The 23,443-nt window shown below is 39.2% G+C and overlaps 1 protein-coding gene and 1 pseudogene across 2 annotated transcripts in view; one reads left to right on the top strand and one right to left on the bottom strand.

Moving 5' to 3' along the window:
- The window catches only part of CEP78 (centrosomal protein 78), a 32,583-nt gene extending 10,487 nt beyond the window's left edge, over positions 1-22,096 (top strand). The window contains exons 6-16 of one of the 2 annotated variants that reach the window (XM_059142573.1): positions 302-415; positions 1,954-2,018; positions 2,301-2,412; positions 5,235-5,370; positions 7,577-7,622; positions 9,243-9,371; positions 16,680-16,757; positions 19,001-19,167; positions 19,979-20,150; positions 20,472-20,519; positions 21,472-22,096. In XM_059142573.1, the coding sequence (XP_058998556.1) occupies positions 302-415; positions 1,954-2,018; positions 2,301-2,412; positions 5,235-5,370; positions 7,577-7,622; positions 9,243-9,371; positions 16,680-16,757; positions 19,001-19,167; positions 19,979-20,150; positions 20,472-20,519; positions 21,472-22,035 (1,631 nt within the window). In that variant the 3' untranslated portion in view covers positions 22,036-22,096. The remainder of the gene's footprint in view (positions 1-301; positions 416-1,953; positions 2,019-2,300; positions 2,413-5,234; positions 5,371-7,576; positions 7,623-9,242; positions 9,372-16,679; positions 16,758-19,000; positions 19,168-19,978; positions 20,151-20,471; positions 20,520-21,471) is intronic. The other variant, XM_059142575.1, reaches the window with a different exon arrangement.
- LOC131813412 (U2 spliceosomal RNA) lies at positions 17,878-18,023 on the bottom strand (annotated as a pseudogene).
- Positions 22,097-23,443: the final 1,347 nt, after the last annotated feature.

The following is a 23,443-nucleotide window of genomic DNA, read 5'->3' as shown; positions in this document are numbered from 1 at the left end:
AGGTTTTTCACTCACAGACTATCTAGAGTTATTCTTCACCTCTGTAATTATAAAATATGTTGGCTCATTTATTGGTACTAAGAGCAGGCTAGTCATGGCTCATCTAAGAATTTTTTATTGGATTTTGTATTATATGTGTGTGTATGTACTTTTCTATTTTTCTTTCTTCAACACCCATTAAAAACCTGCCATGACTTCTTGTACAGAAATCTTACCTGAGCTTTTACATGAATACGTGAGAGTTGTATGTGTGTCAAATCTGTGTAGAATTGGCAAGTGACCTTTTGTCTTTCTTCAAAAGCACTTGATCTGCAGCAGTGTGGCCTCACCAATGAAGGAGCAAAGGCTTTACTAAAGGCCCTCGAAACCAACAGAACTCTGGTCGTTCTGGATATAAGAAAAAATCCACTCGTTGGTATGTCACTCCTTTTTTAATTGATGAAAAAATAACAAAACAAAGATTGTGTACGTGTATTGACAGTTTTTAAAACTTAATGTGTTTGCTTTCCTAATGCTATACTTTCCTAATCTTGTACTTCCCTTGTGTTTTAGCAGATAATTTACTAACTAACATGAGATATACGTGTAACTTGCTCTTGGCTGCCACTCTGAATAGGGCGAACCGAGATTATAAGCTAGCTTCCACCAGGAGAATTATCACCTCTGCATTGCTGCAAAGAGCATTTCATTCATTTCTCAGTGTAGCAAGTGATTTTTGAATCCTTTCTGTGTTCCAGACACTGGCTTTAGGCACTAGGAACGTGGCAGTGAACAGGGTCAACCAAAGTCTTACCCTCTTGGAGCTTATGTTCTAGTGGAGGAATTCAAGTAGAAATGAGTAGGCAGATAAAGTAGTGTGATTTTAGATGGCGGGAAGTACCAAAACAGCCAAAGGTAAACACCCTGAAGTGGGCCGTAGGGCTGTAGTCCATATGATGAGGGACAGCTTCGCTGGAGAAATGACTTTTAGGGGAAAGCCGAAGGAAGAGAGTGGCTGGCCATTGGGAGGCCTGCAGGCAATGCGTACTCGGGCTCGGAGGTGACAGGGTGGGTGGAGAATTTAAGGAAAACATGGAGGCCACCACGGTCGGAAGTCTGAGTGAGGGAGGGCAAGTTATGCAGGGAGGTCGCAGAGCTGGCCAGGGGTGTGCTCTTACAAGGTCTTGAAGGCCAGAGTAAGGACATGGATTATTCTAAATAAGTGGAGCGTTTTGAGCTGGAAAAGGCTTGATTGTGTTTCAATAAGATGACTCTGGTGTAGGGAATAGACCTGGGGGTGGGGGAGAGCTGAAGAAGGAAAATGGGGAGACCGGTCAGGGGACTATGACTCCCCTCAGGAGTCCAGATAAGAGCTGTTTATGGTTTGCCTTAGGGTAGCAGGTTGGGGCTGGTGAAGCGGTTCGGTTCGGTTGTGTTTTAAGGGGGTAGCTAATAAGACAGATCGGGTGTGGGGTATGAAGGAGATAGTAATGAAGAAGCAAGTGCAGGATGATAACGAGTGCAACTGGTTGGTACCACTCACTGAGAAAGGGGGTCTGATGAGAGGAGCAGTTTGAGAGAATATCAGGACTTTGGTTTGGCAGACTAGATGCCCTTTAGGTACCTAAGCATCTGGACATTGCCCAGACTTCCGCTTTCTATCCAAAGTTATCCAAAGCCACATTAGACACAAAGTGTTTAGATTTCATCTTTGCTGCTGCCAAAAGAACAGTCATTGTGGGCAATATGGGAGGGGGTATACTTTCGTGTTTGGTTTCTGAGGAAGAAATTAGAATACCAAAAAGGGGGAAATACGTATGTAACCGCATAATGTGGGTTTTATATTTAGTCTCATGTGAAAAGCAGTAATTAGTTTGGTTTTTTCTAATTTGTTTCTGTAATTTGTTTGTTTTTAAATGGGAATCACCGCTCATTGGGAAGCAATTACTGTAATTCCGATTTATTTTACTTTAGATCATTCTGTGATGAAAGCAGTTATCAAAAAAGTTCTCCAGAATGGAAGGAGTGCCAAGTCAGAGGTAACATGTTCTCTAAGAAGAGTTTTTCTTTAATTGCATGTTTTTCTTTTCTTTTTCCCTCATAAAATAAAACTATCAAGGCATTTTTCTGCCATCTTAAATCAATTAAGTCAAATCAAATGGCTTTTCTGTTTTGAAAACATTGTGTGATTCTTTAATTTGAGGTCCCAGAAATGCAGATTGCAAACCTTTTGTTAACTCAAAATAGCTTAATTTCCAATTGAGATCAAACCCTTATAAATAACCTGTAACTGAAATAAGTGTTTTTTATTTCTCTTCCAGTACCAGTGGATAACTTCTCCATCAGTGAAGGAACCATTCAAAACTGCTAGACAGAAAAAGAGAACTATAATTCTGGGAAATGGTCGGAAGGGGAAAGCTACTATTAGAATCGGTAACTCTTCCTCTCCTGGCATTTTAACGCGGCTAGCTCTATATGTGTTCTGATGGCTAAAATTAGAATCTCTTCCCATTATGTGATACTGAGGGTAACAACCAGGATTAACCACACTGCATATAGGAAAGACTATAAATGTTCAGATATAGATTATGAGAATTTATGGAATTAGAAACAATTTTTAAAAAGATGCTAATATTTCCATTTTTTTAATTAACCAGCAATGTGTTCTTAAAAAGTTCATTGTTTTGAATATATTTCTTGGTTAAGATTTTAGTTTTCTCTTCCTGTGGTCTATTAGCATAGACAATGTAGGTACACAGGTGACAGGGTAGATGGAATATTGATGTGATTTCACAGAGCTCGAATAAAATTTGCCATTTTTCTTCTTTCACTTCATTTTAAATTGAATTAAAATTCTGTATGATTTCATAGTTAATACTTATTTATGTATTCACAAGGCTTCATTGAGTTGAGTCTATTTTTTATTAATGAAAGATTTGGGGTGCCTGGCTGGCTCAGTCGGTAGAGCACATGACTCTCAATCTTGGGGTCATGGGGTGGAGCCCACTTTAAATAAATAAATAAATAAATAGTTAGTGGAAAATTCAAAATAACCTAAATATTATATAATTTTTTAATAGTATTGTAAACATCTCTATAAATACGATTTCTTTTTTTTAACTATTAAAAGGTATGTTTTTAATTCTCCATTAATCTCCTTGTTTGGTCAATAAGATATTAAGTAGGAGTTATTAAATCAAAAGAAAGCTTAACAATTCTTCTACCAATTTTTATTTATTTATTTTTTTTTTTTAAAGATTTTATTTATTAATTTGACAGAGAGAAATCACAAGTAGACGGAGAGGCAGCCAGAGAGAGAGAGAGAGGGAAGCAGGCTCTCCGCTGAGCAGAGAGCCCGATGCGGGACTCGATCCCAGGACTCTGAGATCATGACCTGAGCCGAAGGCAGCGGCTTAACCCACTGAGCCACCCAGGCGCCCCTACCAATTTTTATTTTAAAACATTTTAATAGTCAAATAGTATATGCAAGAAGCTGAGATTAAAAGTTTGCATCATGTGTAAAATATTCTTGAAAGTGTCTAAACTGGTATTTTGATATAATATTATTTTTTTTAAAGATTTTATTTATTTATTGGAGAAAGGGAGACACAGAAATAGTGAGAGTGGACAGGAGGAGGGAGGAGAGGGCGAAGCACGCTACTTGCCGAGCAGGGAGCCTGATGTAGGACTCGATCCCAGGACTCCAGGATCATGACCTGAGCTAAAGGCAGTTGCCCAACCAACTGAGTCACCCAGGTGCCCTTGATATAATATTAGAAATAGAATTATATATAGGTAAAAATTATATATGTTATATTGGGATTTCTGTAATTTTAGTATCTGGTGGTATATAATAGGACTTAATGGAATGAGAAGAAAAAATTAAAAGTCTTTTTTTTTTTTTTCTTAGCATGATTAAACAAAGTGGAACTGTAACTGAAGTTTACAGGCTCACTGAGCTATTTAAGAGTAATTTTATTTCTTGGGCTTTTTTTTTGTATTTGCCTCAGTTATATGGAGACATAGAGGTAAAACAGCAATGTCTGGCTATGTAGTTAGATCCAGGTGAGTATAGGGTTAAATGTGTGAGTTGTGTCACATTCACATTGTAATCATGTGTGCAGAAAGAAGATAGGAACTTTAATGGGAACTGTATCTCCTAACAAGATACATGCAAATTATTTTGGATTTAATTACAAATGATATTTGCATTAGTTTCGGAAAGTCAGGGGAGAAGTGTACACATACAAACCACAAATATACGAACATTTTTCCTTGAGAGTAATTAAGTTAAAAACAAAAAATAGCACAAAGTGAATGGAACTTTTATATATTTTAAGAGGTGTATAAATTTATCCAGAGAAAGCATACAAGGTCATGTGATTATCAATAAGCTATACTCTATGAAATATTTACCCTCTGTTGCTACATATGCTTTACTTCTCATGCTACCCTAATGCTGCCAAAGTAGTATAGTAAAATAGATTTGAGGAATAAATATAATGAACCTAGGTTACTTATTTTGAGTAACAGAAAAAATATTTAAATGTCAATTTTAATATATGGTTTATTCTAAATAAAGTATTGGCATGTAGGTCTAGTTGTTGCTACTAACCATTTCATATAAGGATGCTTGACTTTTTAATACTGAAATTGGACCAAATCTCCATATTTTGCTCTTTTATCCATTGGGTCTTATTTCTTTTTCATTTTCTATATGAAATCAAATGAGCATTGAAGGTGACAGACTTACAGAGGGTAGCATTGACTTACCTGCCACTTAACTGCTTTCAGTCCTAATTACTTTGATTGTTTTCAGATAGGAAAACTAAACTTAAGTTGAAATTTTGGTCCAATTCAGATTCTCTTTGGCAGGAATCAGGGATGTATCAGTGTTTCTCTATCTTTGAGATTCAGAAATACCAAAGATATTCTGAGATTCAATAAAATGAATGTTTCTGCATGATACATAAGGTGTATCGTGCATGTTTCATTCTTTGGGATGTATTTTTTATTTACTTTTGCATGTTATGCACATCTCATATATTTTAGTTAAAATGATAACTTGTTACTCTATGAGAACTTGTATTTGTAAACATTGCTAGTCTATGTAAAAGCATTTTTACAGAACGATCCTGTTATTAATGGCCTCGCATTATTGGCAGGTGCCTGTTCTATAAAGTGTGAACATGTGATGATTGCTGCATCACCATTTAGTGCATCTTGATTTTGTCCTTTAATGCTTTTGCAAACAGGATTGGCCACGAAGAAACCTGTAAGCAATGGAAGAAAACACTCCCTTGGTAAAGAGTGTTACGCTCCTGAACCTCTACCTCCTGGCGTGTCTGGTTTCCTGCCGTGGCGCACAGCAGAACGTGCAAAAAGGAGCAGGTACAGTATATATCTTCCTAACTTAAGTTGTTCAGAAATTTTCGTCTTGGAGCTTCTTCTTCCTTTTTTTTTTTTTTTTTAAGATTTTATTTATTTATTTGACAGAGATCACAAGTAGGCAGAGAGGCAGGCAGAGAGAGAGGGGGAAGCAGGCTTCCCGCCGAGCAGAGAGCCCAATGCGGGGCTCTATTCCAGGACCCTGAGATCATGACCTGAGCTGAAGGCAGAGGCTTAACCCACTGAGCCACCCAGGCGCCCCCATTTTGGAGCTTCTATTATGTGGGTGGTCTCTAGTGGTTTCTCTAGAGGAAAAAATGATAACTCACCTGTGGCTTCTGCCTAATGAGTCCTTGAAGGAAGAAAAACAAAACAAAACAAAAACCGTTATAATTGGGAGTTGCAAACTATTTCTTGTGTCACAACAAATGTAACCCTGTGGGAGTCAAGAAGAGATAACCTTCTCCCCACTGGTACAGGTGAGTAAAGGTTTCATTAAAGGTGGGTATAATTGGGCAGGACCCTACAGTGCAAGAGGAGGAAGTTGGATATGTAAGGAATGGGGGAAAAGAGACATTTCCAGCCTGGGGAATAGTTTAATGCAGAATGGGTGAGGAGGAGGGATTAGACTTAATCTAACTCAGTCAACTGGCTTAAATCATTTTAGTGAATCAGATTTAGTAAATTAGATTTAACTACTTTTAGCTGATTACTTACCCAGAGGATAACAGTGCCTAGCAATCTTTATCCTAGAAGTATAAAAGTCTCTTTAAATGGTCAAACTATAATTTTAGGCCTGCTGAGTGAATTAATTTGCTATAGATTATTTTTAAATAATTTACGGGGTAGTTTTCAAGAAATTGGGGATTAACAATTGCTTAAGAAAACAAAGACTTGGGGCGCCTGGGTGGCTTAGTCATTAAGTGTCTACCTTCCTCTCAGGTCATGATCCCAGGGTTCTGGGATCAGAGTCCCACATGAGGCGCCCTGCTTGGCAGGAAGCCTGCTTCTCCCTCTCCCTCTGCTTGTGTTCCCTCTCTCGCTGCGTCTCTCTCTTTGTCAAATAAATAAATAAATTAAATCTTTAAAAAGAAAAAAGGAAACAAAGACTTGATTTTATTTTATTTTTTTTAATTTTTATTTTTTATAAACACATAATGTATTTTTGTCCCCAGGGGTACAGGTCCGTGAATCTCCAGGTTTACACACTTCACAGCACTCACCATAGCACATACCCTCCCCAATGTCCATAACCCCACCCCCCTTCTACCAACCCCCCCTCCCCCCAGCAACCCTCAGTTTGTTTTGTGAGATTAAGAGTCACTTATGGTTTGTCTCCCTCCCAATCCCATCTTGTTTCATTTATTCTCCTACCTCCTAACCCCCCATGTTGCATCTCCACTTACTTATATCAGGGAGATCATATGATATTGTTTTTCTCCAATTGACTAATTTTGCTAAGTATGATACCCTCTAGTTCCATCCACGTCGTTGCAAACGGCAAGATTTCATTACTTTTGATGGCTGCATAGTATTCCATTGTGTATATATACCACATCTTCTTTATCCAGTCATCTTTTGATGGACATCTAGGTTCTTTCCATAGTTTGGCTATTGCAGACATTGCTGCTATAAACATTCGGGTGCACATGCCCCTTCGGATCACTACGTTTGTATACAAAGACTTGATTTTAAATAAGACTTGAGGTAGGTACTTTCTAAAATAACTGGTGCTCACATTATATTGATAAATGTACTCTCCATTGCAAATGGTGTTACTAATTATTATTGCATAAACTCTAGTTCCCAGGCTCCAGTCTTTACACTTCAGTTTTATGACTTTGTGATTTCATATCATCTTTTTATGATACTTACTAAACTCAAGACCATTCTGATCACAAGGAGTTGTCCATTGGAGAATGATTATTAGTCAAAGAAGTTAGATTGGAAGTCTAAACCAGCCTGAACGTAGAAAGTGAGGACATCCCTCAGCAGTGCAGGGAGTTATGACGAGCCAGTCTGCTAAATCCTGTTCAGTTTTCTCCATAGCAGAGCCTCCCGGCTCCTTACTTTGAGCTTATTTTTTTATACAAAATTCATATATACTATTTATAGTATTATTGTACATAATTCTAGCAAATTTTATTAACTGGCATTAACTGATGATGTTCATGTCAATGTTTAACTTACTTTGTTGATATCTCTTTAGGGGTTTTCCATTAATCAAAACTCGTGATGTATATAATCATTTGCAGGTACGTAGTTTTCATATTTACCGTATATAGATTAAGTGAGAACGGTGGGAGGTCATTCTCTTCGTGTTTTAGACTAAACAGAGCCTTGCAGGGAACATTCCCTCTCTGAAATAAATCCACTTGCAACTTGTCAGGTTGCTCTCCCAATGACACCATGTAGTTCTGTGACTGTGACACACACTGGGCATCTTGTGGTTCCATTTGTAAACAGGGAAGCCATTTCTCCAGCCCACAAGTCACCTGTTAACCCAGTGAAAGGAATTTGACCGCTATTCCTGACCCATTTTGTCATTTTCAAGAATGTTGTCATTTTCAAGAATGGAGTTGTCATTTTCAAGAATGTTCTTATGTTTTTGAGAAATGTTATTTGAGGGCTACATGTGTAAGTTCCAGATCTGAAAGGCAAAATAAAGAAGCCAGAGTCTCTCGTCTCTCAGAGCACTTCCTCTCTCACCAAGATCATACACATTCCCACTCCTGCTGCCTCATGGTCTTAGAACCAGCCATTCCTGTCAGAATGTCAGGTTCTCCTTCCCCCTTGTGCTGGGAGACTACAGAGTTGCTCTTAGTAGAGTAACACTGCTGGATGGGGAGACGAGCACCCCAGGTGTGAGCCCTGCCCCCTGCATGTCCAGAAGAAAGGGTGTACACCTCTTTCTACCATTGGAACTTTCCTGTACTTTGGGATTTGTTGCCTGTAGTTAAAATGGCACCCCAGTGACTTGTCTTCTGTGCATTTAGGCAATCCCAGAGCTCCTCTTTTTGCTCTGTAGACTTTATGGGGTCGTGATCAGGTCAGTTTTCAAGTGTTTGGAAACAACATACTAAACTGCATTCCAGTGGCAGTGAAACCTGAGAGTTGTGTTACTGTTACAGTAGTTCTGGGTTACGGTGGCTGAAGGAGGATACGGTGAGATTTTTGATGGGTCCATTTTAGTTGTGTATGTGTAAGTGATTTACTTTTAAAAAATTTTTTTCAGGGACGCCTGGGTGGCTCAGTTGGTTAAGCAGCTGCCTTCGGCTCAGGTCATGATCCCAGCATCCTGGGATCGAGTCCCACATCGGGCTCCTTGCTCCACGGGGAGCCTGCTTCTCCCTCTGACTCTGCCTTCCACTCTGTCTGCCTGTGCTCGCTTTCGCTCGCGCTCTATCTCTGACAAATAAATAAATAAAATCTTTTAAAAAAAAAAATTTTTTTTTCACTAGATAACATTAACTTTCTAATCATTCTTCTAATTCTTACCACTCCCCTACTGATGGATTTTTCCTCCAAAAACTACATTTCTTCCAGACTTTTTGTACAGTGGAGAGTAAATGTCTCATCTTCAGTGTAAAGTTGGTCTGAATAAAATGTGCACCCTGGCTCCTCACTTGGCTTACGTGAAAGAAAATTAAAAATAATATGGATGACTCCAAATATTAACCTTAACAGAATTCCATACATTGACAGCAAAAATAAGTCACTGTCATTTTACTTTGTCATTGCTTGTTTTAGACTAAGTAGTAGAAGACATTTATAGATAATGACATGATACCTTAGATCAGTTTTATTAAATGTCCTATAATATTTGGTATCTGATTTTTGTTATCTCTTCTACAACCTTGCCTTCTTTTTCTAAGCAATCAGGTTTTCCTGTGACTGTGACAGTAGAGAGTCCTTCCTCCTCAGAAATTGAAGAGGTCGACGATTCATCCGAAAGTGTTCAAGAGCAGCCTGAGAAAACCAGTTTAAAACAAGAAGCATTAGAGGTACAAAGTTACCACTTTAAAAATCCAGAGATCATTTTTTAAACCGTAGTGGTTATTGGGCAGGCGGAAGCCTGATCAGGACACTGGAAGAGCTTGTACACGGCTTCTGTCATTCTCTCCTTGGCTTAGACCAATGTGGAAGATAGACATTTGAATTCAGAGAAAAAATCAAAAAAAGGAATTTTTCCCTTCCTAACCGACTGAGCCACCCAGGCACCCCTTTTACTATTTGTTTTTTTAAAAAAGAAAGCCAGATTTATATTTTCCTAATAAAAATTAAGGACAGTAACATAGGAAAATTCTAAGCTAAGTACCTGGAAAATTATAAAATGTTAGAATGGGACAAATCTGGAATTGATGTCGAATTATCCCTTTTATCGTCTAAACGAGCATCTACAATTTGTAGCCCTTAAAGTGTTTTGTTACTAAGTTGCATGGTAGAGACAAGACCCCAGACCATCTAATTTGCAGTCATGGTCATTTTAGATGTGTTCATTTCCCGCACCAAGACACTAGGGAGATTGTACTTCTAAAAGCAGCAGTAGGCACTGGGGAAGCCCCAAGAAGGTCAGGAACTGTAACCAGGGATTACCTGATTCAGGATGTGCTGAGGACCCTCTCGGCTCTTCTCCATTTTGATAAGATATTAAAGTGCTGGTATCAAAATTTTTAACAACAATCAAGAGAAGGGATTCTTCAACATTTTTTACAAAGACAGAAGACAAGTGGGAGGGTGGGAAGCTGTGAACAGAGGAACACCACAACCTAGAATTGCACAGGGACTGGCTTCCGCTGAGGGGAATCTGATCCCCCTGGCAGGAATAGCTCCATCCTCAGATGCACAGGGAGGAGACAGTGGAATTAGTGAAAATGTGACTGAAATACGGAGAGCGGGTGTGGGAGGTTTGTATTTGGGAGAGTTGACGCCCATCCCCACCCTCATTCTCCTGAAATGAGATAATTTTACTTTGGAAAAAACTGGGGAGTTAGATGTAAGTGATGAATCGCTAAATTCTACTGAAACCACTGTGACACTATATGGTAACTAACTAGAATTTAAATAAAAATTTGAGGGAAAAAATTGAGGAGAACTAGGGCACCCAGTGCAGTTGTACACCCTAGAAAAGAGTATTTAGGAGGTTCCTTATTATAACTGACTACCCACCTCTTCGCAGTCAACCATGAGCTTCCGGGGAGCTTTCTGCTCTCGTTCCTAAGTAGAAAATAACCGGTTCGCCTGAGAGTTGAGTAAAGCATGCAACATGAGGGGGTGGGAAGTAGGGGCTTGGAAGAAAAGGAGTAAAAGCACATACTGGTAGGACCAGGGACTGTTTGCTGTCAGCATCTCCACAGAAAACAGAACAAAATATACATATCAGCTTTGACAACATAAAAGATAGGTTTGGAAGGTAAACAAGAGGTGGAAAGAAGGCAAAAAGGCATGAATGTCCAATTCCCAAAGTGGGGCTTGGGGAGAGTTTATGGTCAATTGGCAATATAGATTTTTTTTTTTAAGATTTTATTTCTTTGTTTGTCTCGGAAATCTTAAAGCAACAACAACAAACAGTTAAATTTCTCTTTCAGATTGTATTTTTAAAAATTCAGAATCTCGGGACGCCTGGGTGGCTCAGTTGGTTGGACAACTGCCTTCGGCTTAGGTCATGGTCTCGGAGTCCCGGGATCGAGTCCCGCATCGGGCTCCCAGCTCCACGGGGAGTCTGCTTCTCTCTCTGCCCTTCTCCTCACTCATGCTCTCTCTCCCTGTCTCTCTCTCAAATAAATAAATAAAAAATCTTTAAAAAAAAAAAAAAAAAAATTCAGAATCTCTGGCTAAAACCTGGCCCTACGCCTTAGCAGTATAACTTTGGGCAAGTTCAGGAACTCTAGGCCTCCATTTCCTCATCTCTAACATGAAGATAGGTTCCTCACACGACACAGTTCTTGGGAGAATTACATGAGTTAACACACACATAAAACTCAGAAGAGTGCTTGGTACAGAGGGTATGTTCAATTAATGCTAACGAATATATGTGAATGCAAATAGTAGCAAAGGACTTAAAATCAAATAGTCTCAACTCACTCACACATCCAGCCCCCTTGAGGCAAACTTTTCTTAAGCAGGTTTTAATTTTTTTAAGTAGTCTTTACGCCCATCATGGGGTTTGAATTCACATTTCTGAGATCAAGAGTGGCATGCTTTATAGAGTGAGCCAGCCAGGTAGCTCTCTGGGCAGGTTTTAATTGTAAACTATGATATACATACTAAAAAGTGCATCTTTACATGCATGCATCCCTAGAAATTCCCTTTGGTTTTCCCAATTCTTAATTTCACTAAAAGAGAATCACAGTATATCCAGCCTTCCAGTCAATATTGTTTTTAAAAATTAATCTATGTTGTTGCAGGTAGCTCTAGTTCGTTAAACTTTATTGCTTTATAGTTTCCCACTAAATGAATACACATAATTTAATTTTTGACTCTTAAGGGACATTTGGGCTGTTTTGAGTTGGTGCTAGTGCAAATCACACACACGTCCTGTTGCAGCAGTTACTCTAGTACATACACCAGCTGGGCAGGGGAGAGGGAAACTGGCTGGGTTGTGGAGTAGTAACACAACTTCAGGCAATGAACAATGCTGAATGCTTTCCAAAGGAGCTATGTAGATTTATATGCCTATATAAGCAGGGTGTGGGATTCCTATTATACTCCAGGTCTAGGAAACCCATAATTATCAGACATTTTTTGTTAATGGGATTGGAGTGTTGTGGCCTTTCATATTGGACACTTTTCTATGTTTATCAGCCATCTGGATTTCCTTTCTTTCTTCTTTTTTCTTTCTTTTTTTTTTTTAAAGATTTTATTTATTTATTTGACAGAGAGAAATCACAAGTAGGCAGAGAAACAGGCAGAGAGAGAGAGAGGAGGAAGCAGGCTCCCTGCTGAGCAGAGAGCCCGATGCGGGACTCAATCCCAGGACCCTGAGATCATGACCTGAGCTAAAGGCAGAAGCTTAACCCACTGAGCCACCCAGGTGGCCCAGAAGTGTAACTGTTAATTATACACATAGATCTCATATTGGCATGGGTTTATCTCATTCAGCAATTACTTATCGTGAACTTTAAACCTGGCACATGTTCTAGGATAAGATATACCCCCTTCCCTTAAATTTCTTGCACTTTAAAGTGAGGAAACAAGCCAACAGTTACAATAGAAGTTATATACCGAGTGATACATTACTGAAAGCAGTCTAAAATCTTAGGAATCTTTGGAAGATCATTATCACAGAACCTTAAAAATGCTCATTTGCTTTGATCTTAAACTCATTTTTATTGGCTTATTGCAAGAAAATTCTGTATGTGGAAAAAGGCCTTCATGTGTAAAAATAGTTATTTTGTTTTAATATTGGAAGGCTAGAAAGAATTTATTTTATTTATTTTTTTTTTTTAAAGAAAATCCAGCTCTTCTTTCTTTGTTTCTTTTTTTTTTTTTAAAGATTTTATTTATGTATTTGACAGACAGAGATCACAAGCAGGCATAGAGGCAGGCAGAGAGAGAGGAGGAAGCAGGCTCCCCGCTGAGCAAAGAGCCCGATGTGGGGCTCGATCCCAGGACCCTGGGATCATGACCTGAGCCGAAGGCAGAGGTTTTAACCCACTGAGCCACCCAGGCGCCCCAAGAATTTAAATGTTTAATGCAGGAATGCTTATAGAACCAAGAGACATGCTCAGTGGAATATTTTATAGCCCATTAAAAAATTCAAGTTTAGGAGTGGCTCAGTTGGTTAAGTGACTGACTCTTGATTTCAGCTCAGGTCATGAGATCAAGCCTCGAGTTGGGCTGCTTGCTCAGTAGGGAGTCTGTTTGAGATTCTTTCACTTTCTCTCTCTCTCTCCCCCCCTCCCCTTCTAGCTCACAGGTATACCTTCTCTCTCTCTCAAAAAATAAATCTTTTTAAAAAATCAAGGCTATGAATCCCTTAATTATATAAAAAATGATTGATCTAATGTACAGTGGAAAAAAGTTGAACATAAAATTAGATATATAGTATGATGGGAGCTTTGTTTCAGAAAAAATCAAACCAACCAATGTATAGAAGGGGAAGGAGAGCAGATAACAAGAAGGATCATTAGTCTAATTTACATAACCGACTGTCATGTAATTTTCTTTTCTTTTTAAGATAGTATGTATTTATTTGACAGAGAGAAACACAGCAAGAGAGGGAACACAAGCAGGGGGAGTGGGAAATGGAGAAGCAGGCTTTCCGCTGAGCAGAGAGCCAGATGCAGGGCTCGATCCCAGTACCCTGGGATCGTGACCTGAGTCAAAGGCAGACACTAGTCACTCCCGTAATTTTATTATCTAATCTTTTGGTATCATTTTTTTTTTAAATGGAGACATTGAGCTTTTGAAAAAAATTTTTATTTAAATTCAATCAATTAACATAATGTACTATTAGTTTCAGAGGTAGAATTCAGTGATTCATCAGTCTTACATAATACCCAGTGCTTGTCACATCTTGTGTCCCCCTAATGTCCATCACCCGGTTATGCCATCCCCCCATCCCCCTCCCCTCCAGCAACCCTCAGTTTGTTTCCTATGATTACGAGTCTCGTAAGGTTTCATATTTTTTTAAAGAACATGAATTACTTAAAACTTTGGAGGAGGAGGGTACACTTTCTCATGAAAAGCCAACGTGATGTTCTGACTCCCTCCACTAGAGGGAGAAGCTGTGTCAGGTAATTGCACAATGTGCTGTTCATCCTTGGAGCCAGTTGAGAATGGAGCCTTTCAGTCTGTCCTTCCCGGACAGTGGTGTTTGTTTAGAATTTCTGTGAACCAAGTTTTAAATATCAAAATCATTATATAAGTGAGTAGAGGAATTATGCAATTTTTTGTCTTTGTCCCCATTAAAAATGTGGCCGGCTTCGACTGTATAATGAAACATTAAAGAATTTGAAGTTATTAGACTATTTTTAAATTTTTAAACATAAGTTCTGAGTATAAAGTGTGTGTTCATTGAGCAAAATTTTAAAAACAATGAAAAACTTACTGAAAAAAATAAAAGCCACCTCTATATATACACATACCCAATCTACCCTTTTGCCATAGAAAGATACCAAAAATATTTTGTCCTATCACTAAATACTCTTATACACCAGAGAATCTTAGATTAAGTTTATGTACTATCTTCCCTGAAAAAACACATGGTATATAGAACTCCTGAGGCCCAGTCATTAATTCTGGTTAAGACCTCTTGTTGTCAGTGTTTTTTAGTGGCTTCACGGAGCATTTCTTCAAATGGGTATGCTGTTTTTATTTAAACTAACCCAATTTGGAAGCTTGTAGCTTACTTCTAGGATTTAGTTCTAAAACAGTCCCATATAACATGTCGGTAGATAAACCTTTGTCGCATCTCTGGTGGTTTCCTTAGGGTAAATTCCTAGGTGTAAGATCATTGGTATGTACTCACTGTCCAGAAGCTGGTTCTAGTTTCCTTTTTCAGTGACAGCATATAATAGAGTTCCTCCCCTCAACCCACATGCACCAGGGGCATACTAAATTTTAAGTTGAAATTCTTTGTTTAAGTGATTGTTCAAAAGCCTTTAAAATATATAAAATATATAAATATACCTCCTTGTTTTAATAAATAGAGGTATTTTATTTATTTATTGCTGCATAAGACACCAGCCCCAAAACAGTGGCTTAAAACAGTAACAGTCACTTATTTTGTTCATGAACCTGAAGGTTGAATAGTATATTGATTTTCTGTTGCTGTGAACTTAGTGGCTTGAAACAATACCTGCTGACGAGCTCCCAGTTCTGTAGGTCAGAAGTCCAGGTATGGCACAACTGGGCTCTCTGCTTCATCTCATCAAGATGAACTCGAGATGTCAGTCAGGGTGTGTTCCCATCATGAGGCTCTGGGAAAGAACCTACTCCCAACTACACAGCTCATTGGCCTAATTCAGTTCCTGGAGTTGTAGGACACAGATCCTCCTTTCCGTGCTGGCTGGATGTCAGGGGACAGGCTCAGCTCTTAGAGGCCTCCATCCTGCCTTCCTTGCCACAACATCACACTTGTCGTGTTCCAAGCCAGCCACAAAGAATCTCCCCTTGTTCCTTTTTTACTTTAGATCTTAAGGAAGACCCCAGTCCCTTTCAGTGGGCCACCTGATTAGTCACATCCACCAGAATAATCTCTTAAGATCAATTAAAGATTTGAGGAACCTTAATTACGCCTGCAAAATCCCTTCACTGCAGCACCTAGACTAGGATTTGGTTAACTGGGAAGATTTATAGTTGAGCAGGTAGGATTCTTGGGGCGGGGGTGGGGGGACTCTCTTAGAATTCTGCCAACCACTGCAAGGACTTTAAGTGTCTTGTTCTTGGAAATTAAAGGAGGGGTTACCAGTGTGCATTTTATTTTACGGACGTTGGTGAATGGGGAAATGACCACTTCTGTGAACAGGCATGGCACCCAGCTTCCTGAGTTCAGAATGTGGTTCTACAACATAATGTCTTAGGTGACATGGTCTTGGGTGTCCTACTCTACTTTTCTCTGCCTCTGTTTTCTCACCTGCAAAAAGACATGGAGTTAATAATTGTTCTTTCCTTGTAGGGCTTTGATGATTAAATTAATATTCCGGAAATTCCTACTAAGGGCTTTAGTACGTGCTTTAAAAGTGTTTACTTTTTAAAAAATGCATTTGAATCTGCAATAACATAATTTGGGTGGATTAACTGTGTTAATAAGATTTCTAGTTATAAAGGGACCTATTAATAAAAGGAAAATTTTCCCTTTTTGGCCTTAGTTTTTTATTTATTTCAGACTTAACTATATTATACACATATGCCTTTTATGGTGAGCTGCCACATATTTATCTTGAAAAGTATTAGATTCAAATAAATTTTTAATATGCTAATTTGATATTTTTGGTAATTAATTTCACCGGCACGGTATGGTATCATAAGTAGTAGATAATAATCCTGAAGTCTGGGGCATCTGGGTGGCTCAGTTGTTAAATGTCTGCCTTTGGTTTAGGTCATGATTCCAGGGTCCTGAGATTGAGCCCTGCATCCGGCTCCCTGCTCGACAGGAAACCTGCTTCTCCCTCTCCCACTCCCCCTGCTTGTATTCCTTCTCTCTCTGTGTCTCTCTCAAATAAATTAAAAAAAAAAAAAAAAAAAATCCTGAAGTCTGAGTCTACTTGTGGCTCTGTGCCTATATCCTTGGTGAGATCTATAACTGGAAAGGCTTTTGGATATGATACTATGAATTGTTTATAATACACTTTATTTTTTCACACTAGGAGAAACTGGAGGAGTGCCTAAAGCAGTTAAAGGAGGAAAGAGTAATAAGGCTTAAGGCTGATAAACGAGTCAGTGAGGTAAACAAGTTTTTTCTTATACTTTTGAAAGTGTTTTGGTGTTATTTTTATTTGATCTTAAGGCATACACATGCAGTTTATAAATTCTAAAATATATTGTGAATTGGTTATATCATATGAACTTTTATATTTCCTTATATTTAGGGGTCATATGATCTCTATTCCAAAAAATGTTTTTAAAATGGAAAAATCTTAGGGATGCCTGGGTGGCTCAGTCAGTTAGGCATCGACTCTTGATCTCAGCTCAGGTTCTGATCTCAGCGTTGTGAGTTCAAGCCCTGCACTGAGGTCCACCTATTTTGGGCATGGGGCAAATTAAAAAAAAAAAAAAGGTAAAAATCTTAGGGTTTTTTTTTTTTTTTTGTGCATGCGTGTATTTATGATGTTAGCTTGTTTTCTGTTTATGACACTTCAGTTCAAGAAAGCACCTATGCTTGGGGGCACCTGGGTAGCTCAGTGGATTGAGCCTCTGCCTTCAGCTCAGGTCATGCTCTCAGGGTCCTGGGATCAAGCTCCACATCAGGCACTCTGCTCAGCGGGGAGCGTGTTTTGCCCTCTTTCTCTGACTGCCTCTCAGCCTACTTGTGATATCTCTTTCTCTGTCAAATAAACAAGATCTTTTAAGAAAAAAAAGAAAGCATTTATGCTTATAAAGCATACATAGTAACATGAAAGACATGATGAAACTATTTACTGACCATGAATAATTTAAATTAATACATATAAAATATTGGAAAACTAAGAATGCAATGAAAAATAAAAATATATTCTATGAGAATTACATTAGGCTACTGTGCATGGAAGCAGGACATAAGCTCAGAAGTTGTATGTAAACGTAATTAATTATGATAAGGTGAGTTTTGGGAGGAACTTTTCCAAGTGCATACATGGGATTGACGAACATTTATTCATTCAGTAAAGGTTGAGCACCTGTAAGGTAATGAACAAAAGAGCCTCTCTGAGAAATACTAGTCAGGTTTACCTGTGGCTTTAGATGAATAGATGGTGAGGGGGAGGAGTCACATGAGGAAGGAAACATTTTCAAGAAGCCCAGGAAGATATTAATCATTGTACAGTTAATAAGTTGGGTATGATTTAGAACTTTTAAACTTAGCCATTTAATATTTTGCTCAGTAAAGTTAATCCTTAATGTCCAGCAAAGTTGGAATATGCTTTGCTCAAATCAGACTATTTCACTTTCTAATTTAAACCGATGATAAGAACAGATACTACACTTGATCTTAGCCGAAAGGCCCGAGAAGCAATTCACTTTCTAATTTGAAGCGAACCTTAAGCAACTAATTTTTCTAATGTAAATGAGGGTCTGCTATGAACATAACCAGTTAGAAAAGAGATCTTTTAAAAGATCCTTAATAGGGACGCCTGGGTGGCTCAGTGGGTTAAGCGGCTGCCTTCGGCTCAGGTCATGATCCCACCCTCCTGGAATCAAGTCCCACATGGGGTGGGGGGGGGGGTCCTTGCTCAGCGGGGAGCCTGCTTCTCCCTCTGCCTCTGCCTGCCACTCTGTCTGCCTGTGCTCACTCTCTCTGGCAAATTAATTAATTAATTATTTTTTTAGAAGATCCTTACTGAAACAGTTATTCTGGTTTATTTATATACCACCTAAGTTTTGTATAGGAAACTTTGTTGGGTATATGTGGGTTTTCTTTTTTTTTTTTTAAGGTTTTATTTATTTATTTGAAAGAGAGAACATGAGCGAGAGCACAAGCAGGGAGGAGAGGGAGAAGCAGGCTCCCCGCTGAGCAGAAAGCCCCATGTAGGGCTCAATCCCAGGACCCTAAGGTCGGGACCTGAGTCAAATGTAGAGCATATCCTACTGAGCAACCCAGGAGCCCCTCCACTTATGTCTTTTTTTTTTTAAGATATTATTTATTTATTTGACAGAGATCACAGTTAGGCAGAGAGGCCTGCCGGGGGTGGGGGGGTGGGGTGCGGGCAAGCAGGCTCCCTGCTGAGCAGAGAGCCCAATGTGGGCTCTATCCCAGGACCCTGGAATCATGACCTGAGCCAAAGGCAGAGCGAAGGCAGAGGCTTTTACCCACTGAGCCACTCAGGCAGCCCTTGGGTTTTGATTCTTCAGTGATGTAGTCTCTGTCTTTTAGGCAGAAATAGTAATTAGAAATTAATTACATTTGAACTGTTTTAGTTTTATTGCTTAAAAACTATTTTTTTTAGGACAATGGAAGAAAATCATGTCAGACATTTTCAATTTTCTTTTGTAGCTGGAACATGAAAATGCCCAGTTAAGAAATATAAACTTCTCTTTGTCTGAAGCCCTGCATGCACAGTCCTTGACAAGCATGATGCTGGATGATGAAGGTGTTTTGGGCAGCATTGAGAATTCTTTTCAGAAGTTCCATGCTTTCTTGGACCTCCTTAAAGATGCCGGGTTAGTTAATTTCTCTCCGTGGCATGATTCCCTTTGCATCTGTAATGAGGGTTTACTGAGAAATGTGAGCAATTCTCATTGCTTCTGTAGTTGTCTTTAGTGTGTAATATAGGGTGTTAAGTGAGGAATTAAAAGAAATGCAAAATGCTAAACCTGCTTTGGTAGAGGAGAGAGCCCATTATAAAAGAATAACCTGTTGATAAGATAATTTGTAGGTATAGTTTTGGGGAAAGACTACATGAAGATAATTTTACTTGAAAATATTCCAGAATGCATCGGAATTTCCTTCCCTTTTATTTATCTTCCTTGTAAACTATGTTTGAATTATAGTGGTTTTTGTCCTACACACAAAAATTATTATTAATCTGCAGGGCACATATAGATATAGATCAGTCATTCTCAACCAGGAACAATTTTGCTAAAGGAAGATGCTGAAAGAACTGGAGATTGAAATTGATGGAGTGATGTTTTGTGGGTGAAGGGGTTGGTGTTGGGAAGGAAGGAGTGAACACGTTTTTGGAAACTGGAGGAAAGGTGGTCAGGAGGTGGGGGTGAGGTGAGAGGTGATGCACTGGGTGCTTACTAGAAGCTGAAGCGCTGAAATGGAGTAAGAAATCGGCTGGTGGCTGCAAAGGCTGTGTGGGCTAATGTGGTCCCAAAGCATGAATCTGGAAGGGCTCAGAAATTGGGAGAGAATAGGGGCTTGTATCTGGAGTAGAGTATTTCATGATTATAGGTACAGGGAAATCGAAGCTGCTCGCACGGAATTATAATAACCTTTGCTTTTTCCTCCTTCCCTCCTCCTGTCCAGGCTTGGGCAGTTTGCCACAATGGCTGGTATAGATCAGTCAGATTTTCATTTACTGGGTCGTCCCCAGATGAATTCTACTCTTAGTAGTCTGCCTAAGGAAGAAAAGAAGGCACTTGAAGAAGAAAAACCAGAATCAAAGCAGAACCCCCTAGGACAGATGCAAAATATCCAAGTAAGTGGATAGAAAAGAATATTATGATTCTAAGGGTGATTAGCCAAAAGGGAAATACCAAGTCAGAGAGAAACTAATGATGCTCTGTCCCTATTTAACTCACATACTTGGGAGGAGCCTTTTAGGGGTTCTTTCCAGATGTGAAATGAGTAAGTTTGGACCCATTTCATAATACCGTGTAGTTACAAATAAGAAAGATAGGTCTTTTGCAATGTATGATATAAAGCAAACTACCCTCAGTGAATAAAGAAATGAAACATTAGAGAAAAGATTCCAAATTTTAAATTGTGTAAATGTCTATTCTATTCATATTTCATCTAGGTTTCTATTTGTATGCAGTCAGCTTACAATGAAGGAACACTAATGAAGGTACAAGTACTGATATGGATAATCTTCTTAACTAAGTAATCCAGACATAACTAATAGACAGTATATTATAGGGAGCCTCCCAGTTAGGGAAGCGAGAGCGGACAACCCATCTGCTTTTTCCCGGCCTTCCTTGGAGCATTCCCTTCATCTCCCATCTCAGCCAACCTTAGACAGGCTTGGGAACTGACAGCTTGAGAATAGTCTCATCACAAATCGGATACTCCTTACATGTTCCTGGAGGATAGAAAAGAAACTAATTTTCTTAGGGAATAGGGCTTTATTATTACTATTTTTTAAGATTTTATTTATTTATTTGACAGAGAGATCGCAAGTAGGCAGAGAGGCAGGCAGAGGGTGGGGGAAGCAGGCTCCCTGCTGAGCAGAGAGGACGATGCAGAGCTTGATCCCAGGACCCTGGGATCATAACCTGAGCCGGAAGGCAGAGGCTTAACCCACTGAGCCACCCCAGTGCCCCGGGAAGTGAGCAAGAATCATCCCAGACACAAAGTCTGAAAATGTAGTAGTCATTGCCTTGGATGTAGCAAAGTTAAGTTGGGAATCAACTGGCAAGATAGAATTAGAAAAAAACTGGGTCTAAAATCTTCTGACTAATCGATGACTGTCTTTTTTTTTTTTTTTTTTTTAAGATTTTATTTATTTATTTGACAGAGAGACATCACAAGTAGGCAGAGAGGCAGGCAGAGAGAGAGGGGGAAGCAGGCTTCTTGCTGAGCAGAGAGCCCGATGCGGGACTTGATTCCAGGATCCTGGGATCATGACCTGAGCCGAAGGCAGAGGCTTTAACCCACTGAGCCACCCAGGCACCCCCAATCAACGACTATCTTAATAATACAATCACAGAGTAGCATTGAGGTCATGGACTCAACTTTTTAATGGTTGACTTTGTTCATCACTGAATTTTTGTTTTGTCGTCTTTTGTTTTTCTCTCCAGTTTCAGAAAATTACAGGTGATGCTAGAATTCCTTTGCCTCTTGACTCCTTCCGTGTGCCCGTTTCCACGCAGGAGACCTTAGAAACATCTAGAGACAACCTGGAAGTCCCAGTCAATGAACAGCAGCAGGACTCTATCAAAGAATTCATTGCTAGAACATGTTCTCCTTCAGCAGATGTGATGTCTGGAACTGGAAGCCAAAGAAAAGAAGATGAATTGTCTAGAAATAACAGATCTTCTTCAGAGAAAATGACCAAAACAGGTGAATATACCAAAAAATATTGTGCTAAAAAACAGCCCAGAAAGGATCTGCATTCTTGCTCTGACTCACCTGTAATTAGGAACAGTAAAGGAATCGGACAAAATGATTCTTTGGTTAATGAACCAGTTAAGAGTGAGTCTTTGAGAAAACATGTTTCTGGCAAGAAAGAAAGTAGAATAGTGACTGTTTCATCCAAGACGACTAAAAGTAAACTCAATCTGTTAGAACACTCTGAAAGTGATACTCTTGGATCTGATTTTGAATTTCAAGAAAGCATCCATACTGTATCACACCTGACATAGATCTAAATCTTTTAAAATTATGTTTTTGCCTTCAAATTTTAATAAATTTCTTATGTTTTCATTGTGGCATATGGTATTTTAAAATATAGTACTGGAAGACGTTAGAGAGACCCATTAAAGAATGAAAAGATTCATTCTTTTTATTGCAACGAAATTTTTGGATATGTTTTCTTTTTGACACTCTCCAACTTTCATTCAACAAGTATTTCCTGTGGGCCTAATATGTATGATACTATTCCAGGTGCTTTTGCTTTCAGCAATGAACAAAATAAAACCTTTACATTGATGGAATTCATATCCTGTGGAGGGAGGAAAAAAAATATGGAAGCATGATAAGGCCCTCGAAAAGACAGGGTCATAAATTGGGGAGTTTTAACATTTGGGTAAAAGTGGAAATACTGTAAATCACGGGCCAGAAACCACTAGCATATCCTAATTCATAATAACCAGTGCAGCAAACATTTACCAAAGTACTTAACCCTATTTCTGGATTACAGCAACAATATAAGCCAAGGAACCATTATTGGGCCCATTTTATAGATGTGGAGGCTGAGGAGACAGATGGTGTAAGTTGCCCAAAATTACAGAGCTTTAAACAAGTGGTAGAGCTGGGATTTGAACCAGAACCCATGTTTTGCTCTTAATCCCTTTTTTGTCCTATGACCTTGTTAAGAGAGGAAGGGCGTGGGGCACTTGGGTGGCTCAGTGGGTTAAGTCTCTGCCTTTGGCTCAGGTCATGATCTCAGGGTCCTGGGATCAAGCCCCAAATCGGGCTTTCTGCTCAGCAGGGAGCCTGCTTCCCTCTCTCTCTCTCTCTCAGCCTACTTGTGATCTCTGTTTGTCAAATAAATAAATAAAATCTTTAAAAAAAAAAAAAGAGAGAGAGAGAGAGAGAGAGAGAAAGGGCTTGAGGAAGCTGTGGAGAGAAAAGCCAGTGAGCATTGCCAGTGCAGAGCAGGGCTATCAGAAAGTATGCCTGACCCTCCCTTATCAAGGTAGGTACTTAAAGGCAGAATATGTAAAAAGCATATGAATGTACATCTCAGGACCAAATTATGCCTACCTATGTAGAACATGCATAGATTAAGTTCAACCAGACTGTGACTTGACAGGTAAAATCAGAGAAAAGCTGGTGTGTCAGATTTCTTCTAGAAGGCCCTGCCTGATTGTTCTCAAAGGACCACTGCAGTACTGTTGAGTTCATGGATCATGGATTTAGTGCTGTGGGAGTAAAACAATAAAGAAAGATAATAGCCCTTAACCAGTAGGTAGCATGAGAGAAGGAAACGCACAAGCAGAGATCACATCCTCTAATGGGACCACTTAGGGAATGTAGCCCGTGTTTGGGGAAGAGAGAACTGGGGCCAAGAAAGGTCATTTAAAGAGCTCACATCTAAAGTCTTGAAAG

Source organism: Mustela lutreola, chromosome 12, assembly GCF_030435805.1.
Source record: "Mustela lutreola isolate mMusLut2 chromosome 12, mMusLut2.pri, whole genome shotgun sequence".
NCBI lineage: Eukaryota > Metazoa > Chordata > Mammalia > Carnivora > Mustelidae > Mustela > Mustela lutreola.
This window is presented reverse-complemented; position numbering and strand designations above follow the sequence as displayed.